At 46.5% G+C, this 19,068-nt stretch overlaps 3 protein-coding genes across 3 annotated transcripts in view; 1 reads left to right on the top strand and 2 right to left on the bottom strand.

Moving 5' to 3' along the window:
- The window catches only part of LOC140350821 (uncharacterized), a 30,818-nt gene extending 23,299 nt beyond the window's left edge, over positions 1 to 7,519 (bottom strand). Inside the window, exon 1 of the mRNA XM_072436338.1 lies at positions 6,972 to 7,519. Coding sequence (XP_072292439.1) covers positions 6,972 to 7,450 — 479 coding nt within the window. The 5' untranslated portion in view covers positions 7,451 to 7,519. The remainder of the gene's footprint in view (positions 1 to 6,971) is intronic.
- A 5,463-nt stretch (positions 7,520 to 12,982) lies between these two features.
- LOC140350822 (uncharacterized) lies at positions 12,983 to 16,560 on the bottom strand. The gene is made up of 3 exons (XM_072436339.1): positions 16,362 to 16,560; positions 15,447 to 15,525; positions 12,983 to 14,475 (listed from the first exon to the last, which is right to left on the bottom strand). Exons 1-3 carry the CDS (start codon positions 16,558 to 16,560, stop codon positions 13,155 to 13,157), a joined length of 1,599 nt encoding a protein of 532 aa, XP_072292440.1. The 3' UTR covers positions 12,983 to 13,154.
- A 160-nt stretch (positions 16,561 to 16,720) lies between these two features.
- The window catches only part of LOC140350823 (uncharacterized), an 18,170-nt gene continuing 15,822 nt past the window's right edge, over positions 16,721 to 19,068 (top strand). The window contains exons 1-2 of the mRNA XM_072436340.1: positions 16,721 to 16,849; positions 18,882 to 19,023. Of these exons, the coding sequence (XP_072292441.1) occupies positions 18,894 to 19,023 (130 nt within the window). The 5' untranslated portion in view covers positions 16,721 to 16,849; positions 18,882 to 18,893. The remainder of the gene's footprint in view (positions 16,850 to 18,881; positions 19,024 to 19,068) is intronic.

The raw sequence follows: 19,068 nt of genomic DNA on the forward strand, positions 1-19,068 counted from the left end.
CTCCAGTCCTGCAGGAGTGCTGTTCCGCCTCCCTCCAGTCCTGCAGGAGAGCTGTTCCGCCTCCCTCCCTCCAGTCCTGCAGGAGTGCTGTTCCGCCTCCCTCCCTCCAGTCCTGCAGGAGTGCTGTTCCACCTCCCTCCAGTCCTGCAGGAGAGCTGTTCCGCCTCCCTCCCTCCAGTCCTGCAGGAGTGCTGTTCCGCCTCCCTCCAGTCCTGCAGGAGTGCTGTTCCGCCTCCCTCCAGTCCTGCAGGAGAGCTGTTCCGCCTCCCTCCCTCCAGTCCTGCAGGAGTGCTGTTCCGCCTCCCTCCAGTCCTGCAGGAGTGCTGTTCCGCCTCCCTCCCTCCAGTCCTGCAGGAGTGCTGTTCCGCCTCCCTCCAGTCCTGCAGGAGTGCTGTTCCGCCTCCCTCCAGTCCTGCAGGAGAGCTGTTCCGCCTCCCTCCAGTCCTGCAGGAGTGCTGTTCCGCCTCCCTCCAGTCCTGCAGGAGAGCTGTTCCGCCTCCCTCCAGTCCTGCAGGAGAGCTGTTCCGCCTCCCTCCAGTCCTGCAGGAGTGCTGTTCCGCCTCCCTCCAGTCCTGCAGGAGTGCTGTTCCGCCTCCCTCCAGTCCTGCAGGAGTGCTGTTCCGCCTCCCTCCCTCCAGTCCTGCAGGAGTGCTGTTCCGCCTCCCTCCAGTCCTGCAGGAGAGCTGTTCCGCCTCCCTCCCTCCAGTCCTGCAGGAGTGCTGTTCCGCCTCCCTCCCTCCAGTCCTGCAGGAGAGCTGTTCCACCTCCCTCCAACCCTGCAGGAGTGCTGTTCCGCCTCCCTCCCTCCAGTCCTGCAGGAGAGCTGTTCCACCTCCCTCCAGTCCTGCAGGAGTGCTGTTCCGCCTCCCTCCAGTCCTGCAGGAGTGCTGTTCCACCTCCCTCCAGTCCTGCAGGAGTGCTGTTCCGCCTCCCTCCAGTCCTGCAGGAGTGCTGTTCCGCCTCCCTCCAGTCCTGCAGGAGAGCTGTTCCGCCTCCCTCCCTCCAGTCCTGCAGGAGTGCTGTTCCGCCTCCCTCCCTCCAGTCCTGCAGGAGAGCTGTTCCACCTCCCTCCAGTCCTGCAGGAGAGCTGTTCCACCTCCCTCCAGTCCTGCAGGAGTGCTGTTCCGCCTCCCTCCAGTCCTGCAGGAGAGCTGTTCCGCCTCCCTCCCTCCAGTCCTGCAGGAGTGCTGTTCCGCCTCCCTCCAGTCCTGCAGGAGTGCTGTTCCGCCTCCCTCCAGTCCTGCAGGAGTGCTGTTCCGCCTCCCTCCAGTCCTGCAGGAGAGCTGTTCCGCCTCCCTCCAGTCCTGCAGGAGTGCTGTTCCGCCTCCCTCCAGTCCTGCAGGAGAGCTGTTCCGCCTCCCTCCAGTCCTGCAGGAGTGCTGTTCCGCCTCCCTCCAGTCCTGCAGGAGTGCTGTTCCGCCTCCCTCCAGTCCTGCAGGAGTGCTGTTCCGCCTCCCTCCAGTCCTGCAGGAGTGCTGTTCCGCCTCCCTCCCTCCAGTCCTGCAGGAGTGCTGTTCCGCCTCCCTCCAGTCCTGCAGGAGTGCTGTTCCGCCTCCCTCCCTCCAGTCCTGCAGGAGTGCTGTTCCGCCTCCCTCCAGTCCTGCAGGAGAGCTGTTCCGCCTCCCTCCAGTCCTGCAGGAGTGCTGTTCCGCCTCCCTCCAGTCCTGCAGGAGTGCTGTTCCGCCTCCCTCCAGTCCTGCAGGAGTGCTGTTCCGCCTCCCTCCAGTCCTGCAGGAGTGCTGTTCCGCCTCCCTCCAGTCCTGCAGGAGTGCTGTTCCGCCTCCCTCCCTCCAGTCCTGCAGGAGTGCTGTTCCGCCTCCCTCCAGTCCTGCAGGAGTGCTGTTCCGCCTCCCTCCAGTCCTGCAGGAGTGCTGTTCCGCCTCCCTCCAGTCCTGCAGGAGAGCTGTTCCGCCTCCCTCCAGTCCTGCAGGAGAGCTGTTCCGCCTCCCTCCAGTCCTGCAGGAGTGCTGTTCCGCCTCCCTCCAGTCCTGCAGGAGTGCTGTTCCGCCTCCCTCCAGTCCTGCAGGAGTGCTGTTCCGCCTCCCTCCCTCCAGTCCTGCAGGAGTGCTGTTCCGCCTCCCTCCAGTCCTGCAGGAGTGCTGTTCCGCCTCCCTCCCTCCAGTCCTGCAGGAGTGCTGTTCCGCCTGTGTTCGTCTTCTGCTGGACTGCGTGTGACAAATAGCTCCTTTCGTGACACAAACCAAAACCATCGATCGAACCTGTGCTGCAACTGTCAATCACCGCCTAAGTCACGCCCACATGACATCATCACTTGTTCATCACCCGAACCCAAATCCACCTAATTGTTTTTAATGACCCAAAAACTACAGAAGATTTGTGATCTAATGCAACAAACCTCATGAAACTGGATGAAGGATAAGTCTGTTTTTAGGGGCCACATTATTGCATCTGCTCCACGTCCACCGTCGGGTCAGAAATATTTGCCTCTGTCAAAATGCTCGTATCTGTGAATAAATCTGCCCAGAAAGTTCAGATATAAGACTCTGTTTCCTCCTTAATGAATACATTTATAACTTGGAATAACATTTAATGAAACTAATATGATGAAAATAATAGAATGTGGTCAGATGCATGAATCCAGTAACACTGACTGACCACGTGGTGACCCCTGCACAGCAGCAGCACTGACCACAGGCCAGCAGAGGTCAGAGGTCAGCTCTTTGGCTGAAATGTGAAGACACTTTTGCCTCATTTTGAAGCACTTCAAAAACATACACCCCCCCATCACTTCATTATTGTGTCATGTACGTGCTGGCCCCCCCTGTCTGTAAATACCCCCCCTCCTTTTTTGGATATGTCCAGCGTCTTTGGGGCCCTGAAAAGCGCTATACAAATAAAAGATGTATTATTATTATTATTATTATTACATGAAGATCTCCCGTGTTTTTGGATCATTAATTATTGCGCAAAACAATGTGTTTAAAGTAGAACTTACACTGGCAGCTGCTGCTCCTCCTCTTTGATGCTCTGCTCCAGACCCGGGTCCAGACCCCGGTCCAGAGCCCGGTCCAGACCCCGGTCCAGACCCTGGTCCAGGGGCCCAGGACTCGTGTGAACAGCCGCCTGCAGCAGCTGGACTCTCGGGTTCAGCTCTGACTCCCGGAGCTCTTGGTTCCTCTGGTTCTCCTCTTTGGAGCGGCACAGTTCCTCCTCAGACTCCGCTGCAGTCACACGCTCCTTCATCAAAGCTCTCTGCACTTGCTCTTTAGACATTTGTACAAACCTTTGTAGCTTTAGCTCCGAGCTAACCTCAAACAGAGCGTCCGGAGACAGGGACACGCCCCGAGCTCTGCTCTGATTGGTCAGTCAGAAACTTCTCCGTGTTCCTATTGGTTGAGACTAGAGTGGGCGGGACATATTCCCGGAAGTTTCGTGTCTTATCAGGGGGAGGGACCGGCACTAGAACTGTATGATCTTGTGCCGACCTAGTTCGTCTCGGACAAGAGAAAACAATAAGTGAATTCACTTTATGTAAATAGAAAATATAATGTGCGCGTTTATTTGGGGATAATTTGGACATTTTTGCTTCGTGATTATGGAACTTTCTCTCTCTTGTGCAACAAATAAAGGTTCTTATTTGATGTCTTTCCAGAATGACGTTTACACATAAAACAAATGGGGATTTGTTGTCGATAGCATTGAATCTGGAGATGATGAGATTTCAAGGGTAAATATTGTGTCATATTTCAAAATTAACTTTCAATCAAGGAGTCGGCCCAAAATTAAATTTTGATTATTTTTTATAAAATTGGCTTAACGTTATGATGAACATGTGAATCTGATCTGGTCGAAGCCCAAACTACAAGGCTGTATTTAAAAACAGATTCTCAAATTGTTACGTTGTTGTGACACTTCGATTTATCCGATTCAAATATTTGTCCTGATGTGACGATCGTCCTGTCAAGACTTTGTGAAATAAATATCAGGAGAATTCATCTGCTCAGGTCAGAGGTCGTGAACCATCATGACCTGTTCAGGTACTCTCTCCATGTCTCGATCTGTGTTTTATGTTTTGTGGTAAAAAATGTAAAAACTGAAGGGAAAAAAACACATCTTTGAGGATTAGACAAAACAAAACATGTTTTATTTCAGATGAACATATTGACACTTTTCATTAGCATTTTCAATCAGATCCTGCAAAGTTTGGGACTATGTCTCTACGCCTCGTGATCACCCCGAAGGAAGTGTCTGGGGAGGAGGAAGTCTGGGAGTCCCTGCTTAGACTGCTGCCCCCGCGACCCGGCCCCGGATAAAGCGGAAGAAGAAGAAGATGGATCGTACAAAGTTCTGGCTGTTCTTTATCTCATCTTCACTTTTAAAGCTCTTTTAGAACGTTCTAACAGCTGAAAGGCTCAGTCATGCTCTGTCCAGCTGAATGGTTTCTCTTCAAGTGTCTCCAGATTACAGTTGTGTGGATTTAAATAGCTTTTCTGAGTAAATGTTTTAATGCAGGTTGATCAGCTGTAAGGTCTCTCACCTGTGTGTTTTCTTCAAGTGTCTATTTAGATGAGATTTGTCAGAAAATGTGTTGCTGCAGGTTGGACAGCTGAATGGTCTTTCCCCTGTGTGCAGTCTCATGTGACGTTTCAGTCCAGTGCTTTGGATGAATGTTCTCTTACAGATGGAACAGCTGAATGGTTTTTCACCTGTATGAATTCGCTTATGGACAGTTAGAGAATCAACTCTGGTAAAAGTTTTGCTGCATATTGAACAGCTGTAAGGTCTCTCACCTGAATGCGTTCTCACGTGTGAAAGTAGTTCATAATTACTGGAAAATGCATTGTTACAGGTTGAACAGCTGAATGGTTTCACCCCTGTGTGCTTGCTCATGTGGCGCTTCAGTCCTATGGCTTGGATGAACTCTTCCTGACAGATGGAACAGCTGTAAGGTCTCTCTCCGGTGTGTATTTTAACGTGCACAACTAAACTGCTCTTATTGGAGAATGTTTTGCTGCAGAATGAACAGCTGTATGGTCTCTCTCCTGTGTGTGTTCTTAAATGTACGCGTAGCTGAGCCTTTGTGGAAAGCGTTTTCTCACAGAACGAACAGCTGAATGCGTTTTGCCTCGTGTGGTTCCGCAAATGGGATTTCAGAGCTTTGGCTTGGGTAAAGTCTTTGTTACAGACTGAACAGCGGTGAACACTCGTGTCGCTGGTCTCCGCTGCAGCCTTGTGTTCGAGGGACAGTTCAGAGGTTTGTGCGGCTCTGATCTGGACTTGGGCGTGGTCGTCTCCGTCGTCTGAACAGTTTAGTGGAGCTGTCCAGTCGCGCTCAGAGTCAGACTCTGTGTCTCCGTCTGACTCGGAGTGTAAATGTGGCTCTGAGCTCACGCCCACTTCCTGTGTTTCTTCTTCTTCTTTGAGCTCAGGTTGTTGAAGCGATGATGAGGATTCTTCTTCTTCTTCTTCTTCTTCTTCTTCGGTCTTCACAAACACAGCACTGGACTCTGGGACAGACCTGGAAAACATTAATCAAGGGTTTAATAAAATGACACACAAAAAATAATGCCAAAAACATGCAAAGAGCCCACAGACTGATCCAAAAGGCGATCAGAGAGTGGAGGGAAAACCATGACACGCTGTTTATCACTGAAGTTGTGGAATTTGAGAATAATCGGTCCTGGACGCTGAGTCAGAGCTGGTTCAGGGGTCAGAGAGCAAAGTGTGCGGTCAGTCTTCATTTTCCCAGCTTTTGTTGGAAGTTTGAGATATTCGGGGATCAGGTCTCTATACTTGACCACGCCCGTGTCCTCAGTGTCCTCTGGAATACTGACCATCCGCAAATTATATCTGTGTTCAGGGTTTTGCGGGTCGTCAAGTTTGTCTGTCAAAACACGCACATGGTTTGTCAATTCTGCCACTTTGGAGCTGGAGCGAGCGCGTGATGCGGCTGGACCGGCCTCCTGCTGGTGCCAGAGTCAGGACTAAACATGGACCGGCCTCCTGCTGGTGCCAGAGTCAGGACTGAACATGGACTGGCCTCCTGCTGGTGCCAGAGTCAGGACTAAACATGGACCGGCCTCCTGCTGGTGCCAGAGTCAGGACTAAACATGGACCGGCCTCCTGCTGGTGCCAGAGTCAGGACTAAACATGGACCGGCCTCCTGCTGGTGCCAGAGTCAGGACTGAACATGGACCGGCCTCCTGCTGGTGCCAGAGTCAGGACTAAACATGGACCGGCCTCCTGCTGGTGCCAGAGTCAGGACTAAACATGGACTGGCCTCCTGCTGGTGCCAGAGTCAGGACTGAACATGGACCGGCCTCCTGCTGGTGCCAGAGTCAGGACTAAACATGGACCGGCCTCCTGCTGGTGCCAGAGTCAGGACTAAACATGGACCGGCCTCCTGCTGGTGCCAGAGTCAGGACTAAACATGGACCGGCCTCCTGCTGGTGCCAGAGTCAGGACTAAACATGGACCGGCCTCCTGCTGGTGCCAGAGTCAGGACTAAACATGGACCGGCCTCCTGCTGGTGCCAGAGTGCCTTTTATCTGTTTTTTTTACCATTTTAAAAATTCTGTGTTAATGTATTTTTATGTTTTTATTTATTTATTGCTACTTGCGCTGTGTTGTATTTTTTTTAAAGCGTTTTTAACATGACACCTTTTGCTCTATAAATGAAATTGGAACATACTTTATATATTCTGTTTAAAAAAGTGCTGTAACACTTATAAATATTGCATCTGGTTCGTCCAAAGTCATGACCACGTACACATCAAATATAATATATATATATATATATATATCCCTTGTTGGGTAATGGGAGTTTTTGTTTATAAGAGATCTTCTACTGAAAGTGTTTTTAAACTTCCTAACTTTTCTTCTGTATCTTCCTGCGTTGCAACAATGAAATTTCCTCATGTGGGACAATAAAGGAATATCTTATCTGATCTTAACTTATGATCTCATCTATAACATATTCTACATCTGTAATGAAGTAAAGTAGAACTTACACTGGCAGCTGCTGCTCCTCCTCTTTAATGCTCTGCTCCTCTGACTCTGACTTCATCTGTGAAGTCTCTGGGATTTCCTCCTCCAGACCCCGGTCCAGACCCCGGTCCAGACCCTGGTCCAGACCCCGGTCCAGACCCCGGTCCAGACCCCGGTCCAGAGCCCGGTCCAGACCCCGGTCCAGACCCCGGTCCAGAGCCCGGTCCAGAGCCCGGTCCAGACCCGGGTCCAGACCCGGGTCCAGACCCGGGTCCAGAGCCCGGTCCAGAGCCCGGTCCAGACCCTGGTCCAGACCCTGGTCCAGGGGCCCAGGACTCGTGTGAACAGCCGCCTGCAGCAGCTGGACTCTCGGGTTCAGCTCTGACTCCCGGAGCTCTTGGTTCCTCTGGTTCTCCTCTTTGGAGCGGCACAGTTCCTCCTCAGACTCCGCTGCAGTCACACGCTCCTTCATCAAAGCTCTCTGCACTTGCTCTTTAGACATTTGTACAAACCTTTGTAGCTTTAGCTCCGAGCTAACCTCAAACAGAGCGTCCGGAGACAGGGACACGCCCCGAGCTCTGCTCTGATTGGTCAGTCAGAAAGATTTCCGTGTTTCTATTGGCTGAGACTAGAGTGGGCCGGACAAATTCCCGGAAGTATGATTTTTGTTAGCGGGACAACAAAATAAAATAAGTGTTTATGTGATAATTTGAATTTTTTGCTTTTTGATAATGAACCTTCCTAATAGTGGATTTGATTTGATTTATTTGCCATAAAGTGCATGAGCATGTAATACATAAACATAACATAAACAAATGGTTGTAAACATATATATATATATATATATATATATATATATATATATATATATATATATATATATATATATATATATATATATCACATGTAAATACAATTTAAAAAGCCAGGATAACACAAAAAAGCGCAAGGTGTGGTCCTTGTATAATAATATAACAAGTAAAACATGTTAATAAAATACATACAAGTTTGATTCCTGCTATTTAGACATTCAAATAAAAAGGTTTTAAGATGAGATATTCCTTTATTGTCCCACATGGGGAAATTTCATTGTTGCAACGCAGGTAGATCCAGAGGTAGATACAGAAGAAAAGAACAGATCATTTATAGGAAGTTTGAAAAACACTCTCAGTAGAAGATCTGACGAGAGATTTAAAATGAGACTTATTTGGAGCATTCTGCACATGACGAGGTCATTGATTCCAGGAATCTTACGTGTGGAATCTGAAGCGACGATGTGCTGGACGTGTGTTGATGTTATGCTGGAACTTGTACAGTGAATATTATTTGATAAATAATTTGGAGCGTTACCATTAAGAATGTTGTGAAAAATATTAAATTTTAGTTGTTGTACACGTAGTTCAACCGGTAACATATTGACCGTCTTAAATTTAAAAGAAACTGAATTACTTTGTTTTGTGTACATTGTAACCTAGATTTGTATTTCTTTGTTAATCCAGAGTCCCATGATGCACTGGGAGAGTCCCATGATGCACTGGCAAAGTCAAAATGACATTGAATTAAGGCCGACACTAACTTTCTTTTAGTCTCAGGTTGACATTAGGAGTCTTTAGAGACATTTTAACTTTGCATTGGATTTGCTCATTATTTCATCTGCATTTCCTTCTCCAGTAAGAGAATGATCTAATTCGACCCCAGGTATTTTACATTGGTACAACAAGCCACTGTATTACCAGCACATTGTAGCTCAATGGAACTATATTTACTGAGTTTCCTCTTCGAACCGAAGAGTATTGACTCGATTCCTAGATGTCATGATAACTTATTATCAATCAGTCATTCTCTGATTGATTCAAGTTCCATGGACAGTTGGCGTTGAATTTCCATGGTGTCGCTAACGGCAACAATTAGGGCAGAGTCGTCTGCGTACAAAAGGAGCTCGCATCTTACGGCTGAAGGTACATCATTTATGTAAATGAGAAAGAGTAAGGGCCCAAGGATCGAGCCTTGAGGCAAACCACAAGTGATAATTGCGGGTTTGGAGCTAGTGTCGTTTATCTTCACTGATTGTTTGCGCTCCTGTAAATAAGACTGAAACCAGGTTAAAGCTGATTTTGACATCCTAGAGCTTGAAGTTTTCTGAGTAAGACCCTATGATCCACTGTATCAAAGGCTTAAGTAATACCAGGCCAATATAATTGTCCAATATAATTGTCCTTATCTTGCTCCAGCCTAAAATAATCCCTCTAATGAACCAGACAAGGGTCAGTGGAGGAAGCGGATCGAAAACTTGATCGATTCTCGTATAAAAGTTTATTTTGACGTAGGTAATTGTCCTTCTGATGATTGACAACCCTTTCGAATATTTATGATATGGTTCTTAGGATTGAGACGGGTCTGTAATTACCAGCTTCCAGCTTATTGTTTTTTTTTTTAAATTGGCGTCACCCTCGCCGCCTTTAAGTCTTCTGGGATTTTGCCTGAGACAAGAGATAAATTTAAAATATAAAATATTTAAAATATTAAAATATTTAAAATATTAAAATATTTAAAATATTTGTGTAAGAATTATATGAAACATATCGTTGTTTTTTAATTGCACATTTCTTATGTTTCTTTTATTTATTTTTTCTTTAAAAAAAATAAAACACAGCACAGACACAAAACATGACCAGAGCAAAATTTAAACCAAGATCACAGTTAAACTCTACAAATGAAACACATCGTGACATTTTATCATTTAAACATTTAAAGTCTCATTAAATCCAGAGTTGGGCAAATGTTAGTTTTTCAATTTCTCTAACGTCCTTAATAGTTTCTTTGTGATGGACTTTTCTCCTGTCGCCTAAAGTACTTTCTAAAGGAGAATCCATTGTGTCCATGGCAGGAGTTCTGAGGCCCAAGTTCATAGTTCTAAAGTTCAGATGGAAATGTCTAAAAACAGTTCATTTCAGTCCCATATTTCTGAGCATCAGGTCAGTCCCAGAACACGTGATGGTGGTTTACCTCCTGGTGGCGCTGTTTCTCCAACAGTTTGAGTCGCTCTGTGAATAATGAGACCTTTGACCTGGAGTTATGAAGAAACAAGACACATTTAAAGCAAATTTTCCTCCAGATCAGTAAAGCATTGATATAATTTAGATATTCTTCAAAGGGTTATAGTGGTCTGTTTAATTCATTGGTTAGAAATAACTCCTTATTTATAAAAACCTATAAAAGTCCTGTTTCTCCAGGTCAAAGGATTCTTTCAACATCTCAAAGCTTTTCATGTGATTCTCTTTTACATCTTGTGAAAAACCTTTAGACCTTTTCTCCTCCAGACCTTGAGTCTCAGGTCAGTTCTATTTGGTACAAAACCTTTGGTCATAAAACTTTCCCAGTTTATGATTGTAACATGTTTGTTTAGTTTGTTTGTTCTGATCAGCTCCTTACATGTTGTAAGAACAGATTTGAGCCAGGGATTCTTCACTTCCTCCTCATGACTCAAGCGTCTGTCATCTGCAGTAAGACCTGTACAGGAACCCCCGGCACCACAGCACTCTCAGTATCAGACCTGTACAGGAACCTCAGGCACCACATGACTCTCAGTATAAGACCTGTACAGGAACCTCAGGCACCACATGACTCTCAGTATAAGACCTGTACAGGAACCCCCGGCACCACAGCACTCTCAGTATAAGACCTGTACAGGAACCCCCGGCACCACATGACTCTCAGTATAAGACCTGTACAGGAACCCCCGGCACCACATGACTCTCAGTATAAGACCTGTACAGGAACTTCAGGCACCACATGACTCTTAGTATAAGACCTGTACAGGAACCCCCGGCACCACATGACTCTCAGTATAAGACCTGTACAGGAACCCCCGGCACCACTTTACTCTCAGTATAAGGCCTGTACAGGAACCTCAGGCACCACATGACTCTCATATAAGACCTGTACAGGAACCTCAGGCACCACATGACTCTCAGTATAAGACCTGTACAGGAACCCCCGGCACCACATTACTCTCAGTATAAGACCTGTACAGGAACCCCCGGCACCACATGACTCTCAGTATAAGGGCTGTACAGGAACCTCAGGCACCACATGACTCTCAGTATAAGACCTGTACAGGAACCTCAGGCACCACATGACTCTCAGTATAAGACCTGTACAGGAACCTCAGGCACCACATGACTCTCAGTATAAGACCTGTACAGGAACCCCCGGCACCACATTACTCTCAGTATAAGGCCTGTACAGGAACCTCAGGCACCACATTACTCTCAGTATAAGACCTGTACAGGAACCACCAGCACCACATGACTCTCAGTATCAGACCTATACAGGAACCTCAGGCACCACATGACTCTCAGTATAAGACCTGTACAGGAACCCCCGGCACCACAGCACTCTCAGTATAAGACCTGTACAGGAACCTCAGGCACCACATGACTCTCAGTATAAGACCTGTACAGGAACCCCCGGCACCACATGACTCTCAGTATAAGACCTGTACAGGAACCCCCGGCACCACATGACTCTCAGTATAAGACCTGTACAGGAACCCCCGGCACCACATGACTCTCAGTATAAGACCTGTACAGGAACCCCCGGCACCACATGACTCTCAGTATAAGACCTGTACAGGAACCCCCGGCACCACATGACTCTCAGTATAAGACCTGTACAGGAACCTCAGGCACCACATGACTCTCAGTATAAGACCTGTACAGGAACTTCAGGCACCACATGACTCTTAGTATAAGACCTGTACAGGAACCCCCGGCACCACATGACTCTCAGTATAAGACCTGTACAGGAACCCCCGGCACCACTTTACTCTCAGTATAAGGCCTGTACAGGAACCTCAGGCACCACATGACTCTCATATAAGACCTGTACAGGAACCTCAGGCACCACATGACTCTCAGTATAAGACCTGTACAGGAACCCCCGGCACCACATTACTCTCAGTATAAGACCTGTACAGGAACCCCCGGCACCACATGACTCTCAGTATAAGGGCTGTACAGGAACCTCAGGCACCACATGACTCTCAGTATAAGACCTGTACAGGAACCTCAGGCACCACATGACTCTCAGTATAAGACCTGTACAGAAACCTCAGGCACCACATGACTCTCAGTATAAGACCTGTACAGGAACCTCAGGCACCACAGCACTCTCAGTATAAGACCTGTACAGGAACCTCAGGCACCACATGACTCTCAGTATAAGACCTGCACAGGAACCTCAGGCACCACATGACTCTCAGTATAAGGCCTGTACAGGAACCTCAGGCACCACAGCACTCTCAGTATAAGACCTGTACAGGAACCTCAGGCACCACATGACTCTCAGTATAAGGCCTGTACAGGAACCCCCGGCACCACATTACTCTCAGTATAAGACCTGTACAGGAACCTCAGGCACCACATGACTCTCAGTATAAGACCTGTGCAGGAACCTCAGGCACCACATGACTCTCAGTATAAGACCTGTACAGGAACCCCCGGCACCACATGACTCTCAGTATAAGACCTTTGAGCTTCATATTCTGGATCACACCAGCAACGCTCTGATTTGAGCTGAAATAAAGTACTTTTCAGACAAGACAAACCCCGCCTCATTTTTCTTTTGTTTATAGCATTGTAAAGTTTTTAATTGGATTCAACGTTTCTTTCCTTGTCAAACACATCTTGAGATCGTTTTATTCCACTCTCAAACAGCCGGTTGGGGATGGAAATCAGGAGAGTCTGGAACAGAGAGAGAAATCTGGGAAAAGCAGTAATTTTATAGTTTCCTTCTTTTGACTCTTTAGTCAAAGGACTTTTGTACATTCAGTTTGTATCAGACATTGGACCAATATCAAGGAAATGCATCACATTAGAAATGGACATGTCAGGTTTGGTGAAGTAAGTTAACTTTTATGTTTTGTGGTAAAAAAATTAAAAAAAACTGACGGGAAAAAAAGACAGGATTAGACACGACAAAAATGTTTTTTATTTCAAGTGAACATAAGATATTTACAGTTTTCTGTTTCCGTTTTCAGTTCTCATGTCCAGTTCTAAGTTATTTTAGAACGTTCCAACAGCAGAAAAGCTTCATTCATGATCTGTACAGCTGAATGGTTTCTTTTAAAGTCTATTCTTCTAAGTGTATTTAAATAGCTCGTCTGAGAAAATGTTTTATTGTGTGTTGATCAGCTGTAAGGTCTTTCACTTGTGTGTTTGTAAGTGTCTTTTTAGATTAGATTTATCAGAAAATGTTTTGTTACATACCAAACAGCTGAAAGGTCTCTCACCATTGTGTGTCCGTAAGTGTCTTTGAAGATTAGATTGATCAAAAAATGTTTTCTTACATTCCATACAGCTGTACAGTTTCTCTCCTGTGTGTGTTATTAAATGTACACGGAGATCACACTTGGTCAAAAAGGTGTCGCTGCAGTCTGGACAGCTGAATGAACTTTTCTCTGCGTGCTGTTTCATGTGACGTTTCAGTCCGGTGCTTTTCTTGAACGCTCTCTTACAGATGGAACAGCTGAATGGTTTCTCCCCAGTGTGCATGCTCATATGGCGTTTCAGTCCTTTGTTCCGCACGAACCCTTCCTGGCAGATGGAACAGCTGTATGGTTTCTCCCCAGTGTGCAGTCTCATGTGACGTTTCAGTCCAGAGAGATGGCTTAATTCCTGCTTACATATGGAACAACTGAATGGTTTTTCACCTGTGTGCGTTCTGCTGTGAATCTTTAGAGAATCCCGGTAGGAAAATGATTTGTTGCAGATTGAACAGCTGTAGGGCCTCTCTCCTGTGTGTGTTCTTAAATGCACACTCTGATGAGACTTAGTGGAAAATGTTTTCTCACAGAGTGAACAGCTGTATGGTTGTTCCCCTGTGTGCACTCTCATGTGGCACGTCAGGCCAACGAGATGTCGAAATTCTTTCTTACAGACGGAACAGCTGAATGGTTTCTCACCCGTGTGCGTTCTTTTGTGAATTATTAGACTTCCCATCTGGGAAAATGTTTTGTCACAGTCTGGACAACTGTAAGGTCTCTCTCCACTGTGTAATTTACTGTGTACAACTAAGCTGCTCTTATGGGAAAAGGTTTTGTTACAGGTTGAACAGCTGTAAGGCTTCTCTCCTGTGTGTGTTCTTAAATGTATGCAGAGGTGAGACTTTGTGGAAAATATTCTACTACAGGTTGGACACGTTAAGGCTTCGTCCCTCGTGTGGTTCTTCAAATGGGATTTCAGTTCTTTGGCTTCGGTAAAGTCTTTCTTACAGACGGTGCAGCGGTGAACACGGGTGTGGTCGTCGTCTCCATCGTCTGAACAGTTTAGTGGAGCTCTCCAGTCTCCATCATCAGAAGAGTGCTCTGTGTCTCCGTCAGACTCGGAGTGTAAATGTGGCTCTGAGCTCACGTCCACTTCCTGTGTTTCTTCTTCTTCTTCTTTGAGCTCAGGTTGTTGAAGCGATGATGAGGATTCTACTTCTTCTTCTGTCTTCACAAACACAGCACTGGACTCTGGGACAGACCTGAAAAAGAGAACAGTCAAGGCTTAGTTAGAAGACAAAAAAATATTATATTGAGGCTGCCCCAAATAAATTGTCTGTTTGCTGTAACCCGAACCAACATTTTTCAAGTGGGTTGGTCGGTAGGCAAATTGTTTTTTTTTTACTTTGAAGGCAAAAAAAAAGATAACAATTTTGCCATTTTTTGAGTCGGAGTGACCACCAGGGGTCAGGCTTCAACAGTCAATGACTGAAAACGTCTTCATCAACCCGATCAGGAGACTAAATCTCACGATTTTAAGACATTTAAATCGTTATCCTTTATTTTGGTAGCGAAGGCGAGCGGGGGGAACATGCGGGGGACACGTTTGTTGTGATGGCGCTATTGGGCGTGTGTCAATCCCAGAATGCATTGCGTAAGACACCCTGACAGGGCCTGGCATGTCCTATGGACACTAGAGTGGCGCTGACAGAGGCAAACCAACTTGTTAAAGGCAATTTGTCGTCATTAGCTCGCGGTCTGTTTCGTTACAGACGCATGTGGGGGACTGACTATGCAGACGCACATGCTTTGCGCAGTGCGTTATCTTTGCTATGAGGATAAAAGATAGGATAACAAGCGTGATCAAAAATGCTGATAAAATGATTTCAGTCGGCTAGTTTCACACCGGGTCGGTCGGGTTACGGCAAACAGACTTATTATTTTGCTCAGCCTGATTGAATTTCTTTGACTAAATAAAAATGACTTTCAGTGTTAATGTCCTTTATTGAACTGAGCTTCCACTTCCACAGACGACGGGCTGCAGAGCTCTATGTCCCAGGATCATTGTGATTTTTTCCACGATGGCGTCTGCGTAGATAGTTTTTCTTTGCTCTCGGTTGTTTCTACCAAATAACCTCAGAAAAGGATGCAATCTTTTATATGAAAAGGATGCAATCTTTTAAACAAGAAAGGAAAGAGTGGCAGATGAAGACTCTGTGGTACAAGAGCCAACTTTGGCCCCTGACAAGCGTTCTGTGGTGGATTTGACCAAATGCTGACCATGTCGAGCTCTGTGAAGGACGAGATCAAGGCTGAAGTTGAATCAGTTGAAACCGAGGATGGAATTCACAGATTAAATGGAGGCGGAGGGATTTGAGCAGCAGTTTACCCTGGAAAGAGCCAAAGAGCCGCGATAAAGCTTCAAGAACAGAGACTGTTTGGTTCTACTTATGTTTTTCCTTCTTATCTGACGGATGATGGGAAAAGCCATGAGCTCATTTTCCTGGCGACACTTTTACTACAACAAGTCAAGTGTTTGCCTTTTCCCTGGACCAGCAAACATGCTAAAAGTCCTAACTTGACCCAGACTTTGCTAATGCTACAATGCTACATCCATGTCTTAATGCTCCAGCACCATCTGTGGATGAGTTATATTTGATGACGTAATCAATCCTTTAAGACAAAACTGTGGGCACAAAAGTAGGACAGTCCAGAAAATGTTTGTAACATAGATATTCTAAAGCGCGCGTGTCTCTGATGCGGCGGCCATCTTGGAACAACAAGATGATACAACTGAAACTTTCTACAAAGGAACAGTCCAAAACAACATTTATATTATATAAATATGATCTAAATTACAATATTGTCCATCCGCAATAAAGTGTTTAAAGTAGAACTTACACTGGCAGCTGCTGCTCCTCCTCCTCTTTAATGCTCTGCTCCTCTGACTCTGACTTCATCTGTGAAGTCTCTGGGATTTCCTCCTCCAGACCCCGGTCCAGACCCCGGTCCAGACCCCGGTCCAGAGCCCGGTCCAGAGCCCGGTCCAGAGCCCGGTCCAGAGCCCGGTCCAGAGCCCGGTCCAGACCCGGGTCCAGACCCGGGTCCAGACCCGGGTCCAGAGCCCGGTCCAGAGCCCGGTCCAGACCCTGGTCCAGACCCTGGTCCAGGGGCCCAGGACTCGTGTGAACAGCCGCCTGCAGCAGCTGGACTCTCGGGTTCAGCTCTGACTCCCGGAGCTCTTGGTTCCTCTGGTTCTCCTCTTTGGAGCGGCACAGTTCCTCCTCAGACTCCGCTGCAGTCACACGCTCCTTCATCAAAGCTCTCTGCACTTGCTCTTTAGACATTTGTACAAACCTTTGTAGCTTTAGCTCCGAGCTAACCTCAAACAGAGCGTCCGGAGACAGATGGCGGAAGAGCCACGGCTTCTCTGCTGTGATTGGTCAGTCAGAAACATCACCGCGTTTCTATTGGCTGAGGTTAGAGTGGGCGGAGTGTGATCCCGGAAGTGCTGGTTTGTTGTGATTCTGTGTGATACAAAACGACTTTGTTTCAGTTTCTTTTCTTCTAAAAAGAGTTTTATGGCTTTAGTTTCACATCGACACGAGCTGATCACGTGCGCGCGAGCTTCAGTCGGTAAGTGTGTTTTTGAGTCTAAAATGAACTTATTTACACAAAGTGGAGTTAGCCGTTAGCCGTTAGCCTCACACAGCTGCTCTGATGGTCACGAGGAAAAGTGACCACCGCTCGTAATGTAAATGTGACTAAAGTATAAAGGAAATGCTGCCACAGTTTCACTCTTAAACTGATAAAAAAAACCCGTACTAATCAAGTTATTATGTCTTTTTAAATGTTGCAAACAAAACACAAACTATTCTAAACGACATAACACTGAATATAAAAGGTTTATTTAGCTTTTATTCAAAGTAGTCGAGTTTTTACACCGTTAATAATGAATATGTTTAATAGTAGAAAAAGCTTCAGTTGTAGTCATCTGGACTCAGTTTGAAAAAGTAGACGTTTCGACTCTCATCCAAGAGTCATTGTCAATAAAAGAATTTAGATCGAGAACTCCGATATTAATACTGTTCTGTGGGAGGAGCCTTCCTGAAGTAGAAAGAGTTGTTTGTTTCAACAGAAATTTCCCCCTTGTATCTACCGAGCCTATTCAGAATCTTAATGGGCTATTAGAATTGGATGAGAGTCGAAACGTCTATTTTTTCTAACTGAGTCCAGATGACTACAACTGAAGCTTTTTCTACTATGGAACACGCCTGGACGAATGAGGGATTACACCGGAATATGTTTAATGTTTCTGAAAGTTTAACTCGTGACGTGAAAGTGTTTCATTTTAATTCTACAATACCACGTGTGAATGAATTATTACTGCTTCAGACAGAGAATATTTAAACACAGATACAGTACATTATTGATGATGATTTGAATCAGTATCTTTTTAACATCTTGATTAAACTTGTATAGTGATAGTCTTGTATAGTTTTTGTGTGAGTTTTGTTTATACTTTGATTTTTTCTTTTTAACAAATACAATCATCAAAATATGACTGATTATTATTTTGGAGAATACTACGATCAGTGAAGTATTAGTATTATTGGTTGTACTTGTATTTGAGGAACACAAGTGAATCTCCAAGTGACAAAATATGAATGATTTGAACGTGTTTGTAGTTGTGAAACATTATTTATAACGATGTACTGTCTTCTTTTGTGGGTGTTTGATGGAAAATCCCCAGCTTTTCTTTGTTCCTGTTTTTAATTGGTTTAGTGCTTTAAAGGTGGAATGGACGATTTTTTTCAGCAAATGTTTTATCATATTTCCTCGTGGCGTGGATAAATCATTTGTCCTGCCACGTATCAATCATAAAACGCACCTACCGCTCACCTGCAGCCGCGTCAGGCTCGTCCCACGTTTCCGCGTGCCTAAGCGCATGGATCTATCATAATATAGTTCCCTCAGTGTACGGGGCAAAATGAAGACGGAGAAAGACAGTTCGAGCTGACGCAGAAGTGGACAGAAATCTACAGGAGACGAGAGATGCGATGCGATCCGTTGCGCTGATAAACAAACGCACGTGTGTGTTGTATCAGTCCACACGGGGGAGTGGCATGAGCACGGGGGAGTGGCATGAGCACGGGGGAGTGGCATGTGCACGGGGGAGTGGCATGTGCACGGGGGAGTGGCATGTGCACGGGGGAGTGGCATGTTCACGGGGGAGTGGCATGAGCACGGGGGAGTGGCATGTGCACGGGGGAGTGGCATGTTCACGGGGGAGTGGCATGTGCACGGGGGAGTGGCATGTTCACGGGGGAGTGGCATGAGCACTTCCGCCTGCGTTCTCAAATCGCCGAAAAATCGTCCATTGCGCCTTTAACTCTTGTTGTGTCATTTCGTCTGTTCTGATTCAGAAAAAATTACCCGACCAAATCCTGTTTTATGAGTCACAATGACTAATAATAATGAGGAGGAAAAAAGCCTGACGGGCGGAGCCTGATGCATAGGGGCGGAGACTGACGCATACGGGCGGAGTCTGATGCAGACAGGCGGAGCCTAACACACTAGAATAAGTTTGTGGCCCACGGGGTCTGTTATGTGCTCGTGCGGGGAATGAGTCTGACGTTGATTGTAATTCTTCTGTTGGTGTGTTCAGTCTGTGGTTGCCATGGCGCCCCCGAGGAGGCGTGGCCTGCCCAAACCTTTACCCGACGGCTTCGTTCTCACAGACACAGAGAAGAAGAGCTGGAGACTGGGCCGGCTCATCGGACAGGGCGGCTTCGGACTCATCTACCTCGGTAAAGCTCCACCCACTGTGTTTACACACTCGTTCCCTCACAACG

Source organism: Eucyclogobius newberryi, unplaced genomic scaffold (genome assembly GCF_026437365.1).
Source record: "Eucyclogobius newberryi isolate DKJ021-1_F unplaced genomic scaffold, fEucNew1.0.hap1 SCAF_8, whole genome shotgun sequence".
In the NCBI taxonomy this organism is placed as follows: Eukaryota; Metazoa; Chordata; class Actinopteri; order Gobiiformes; family Gobiidae; genus Eucyclogobius; species Eucyclogobius newberryi.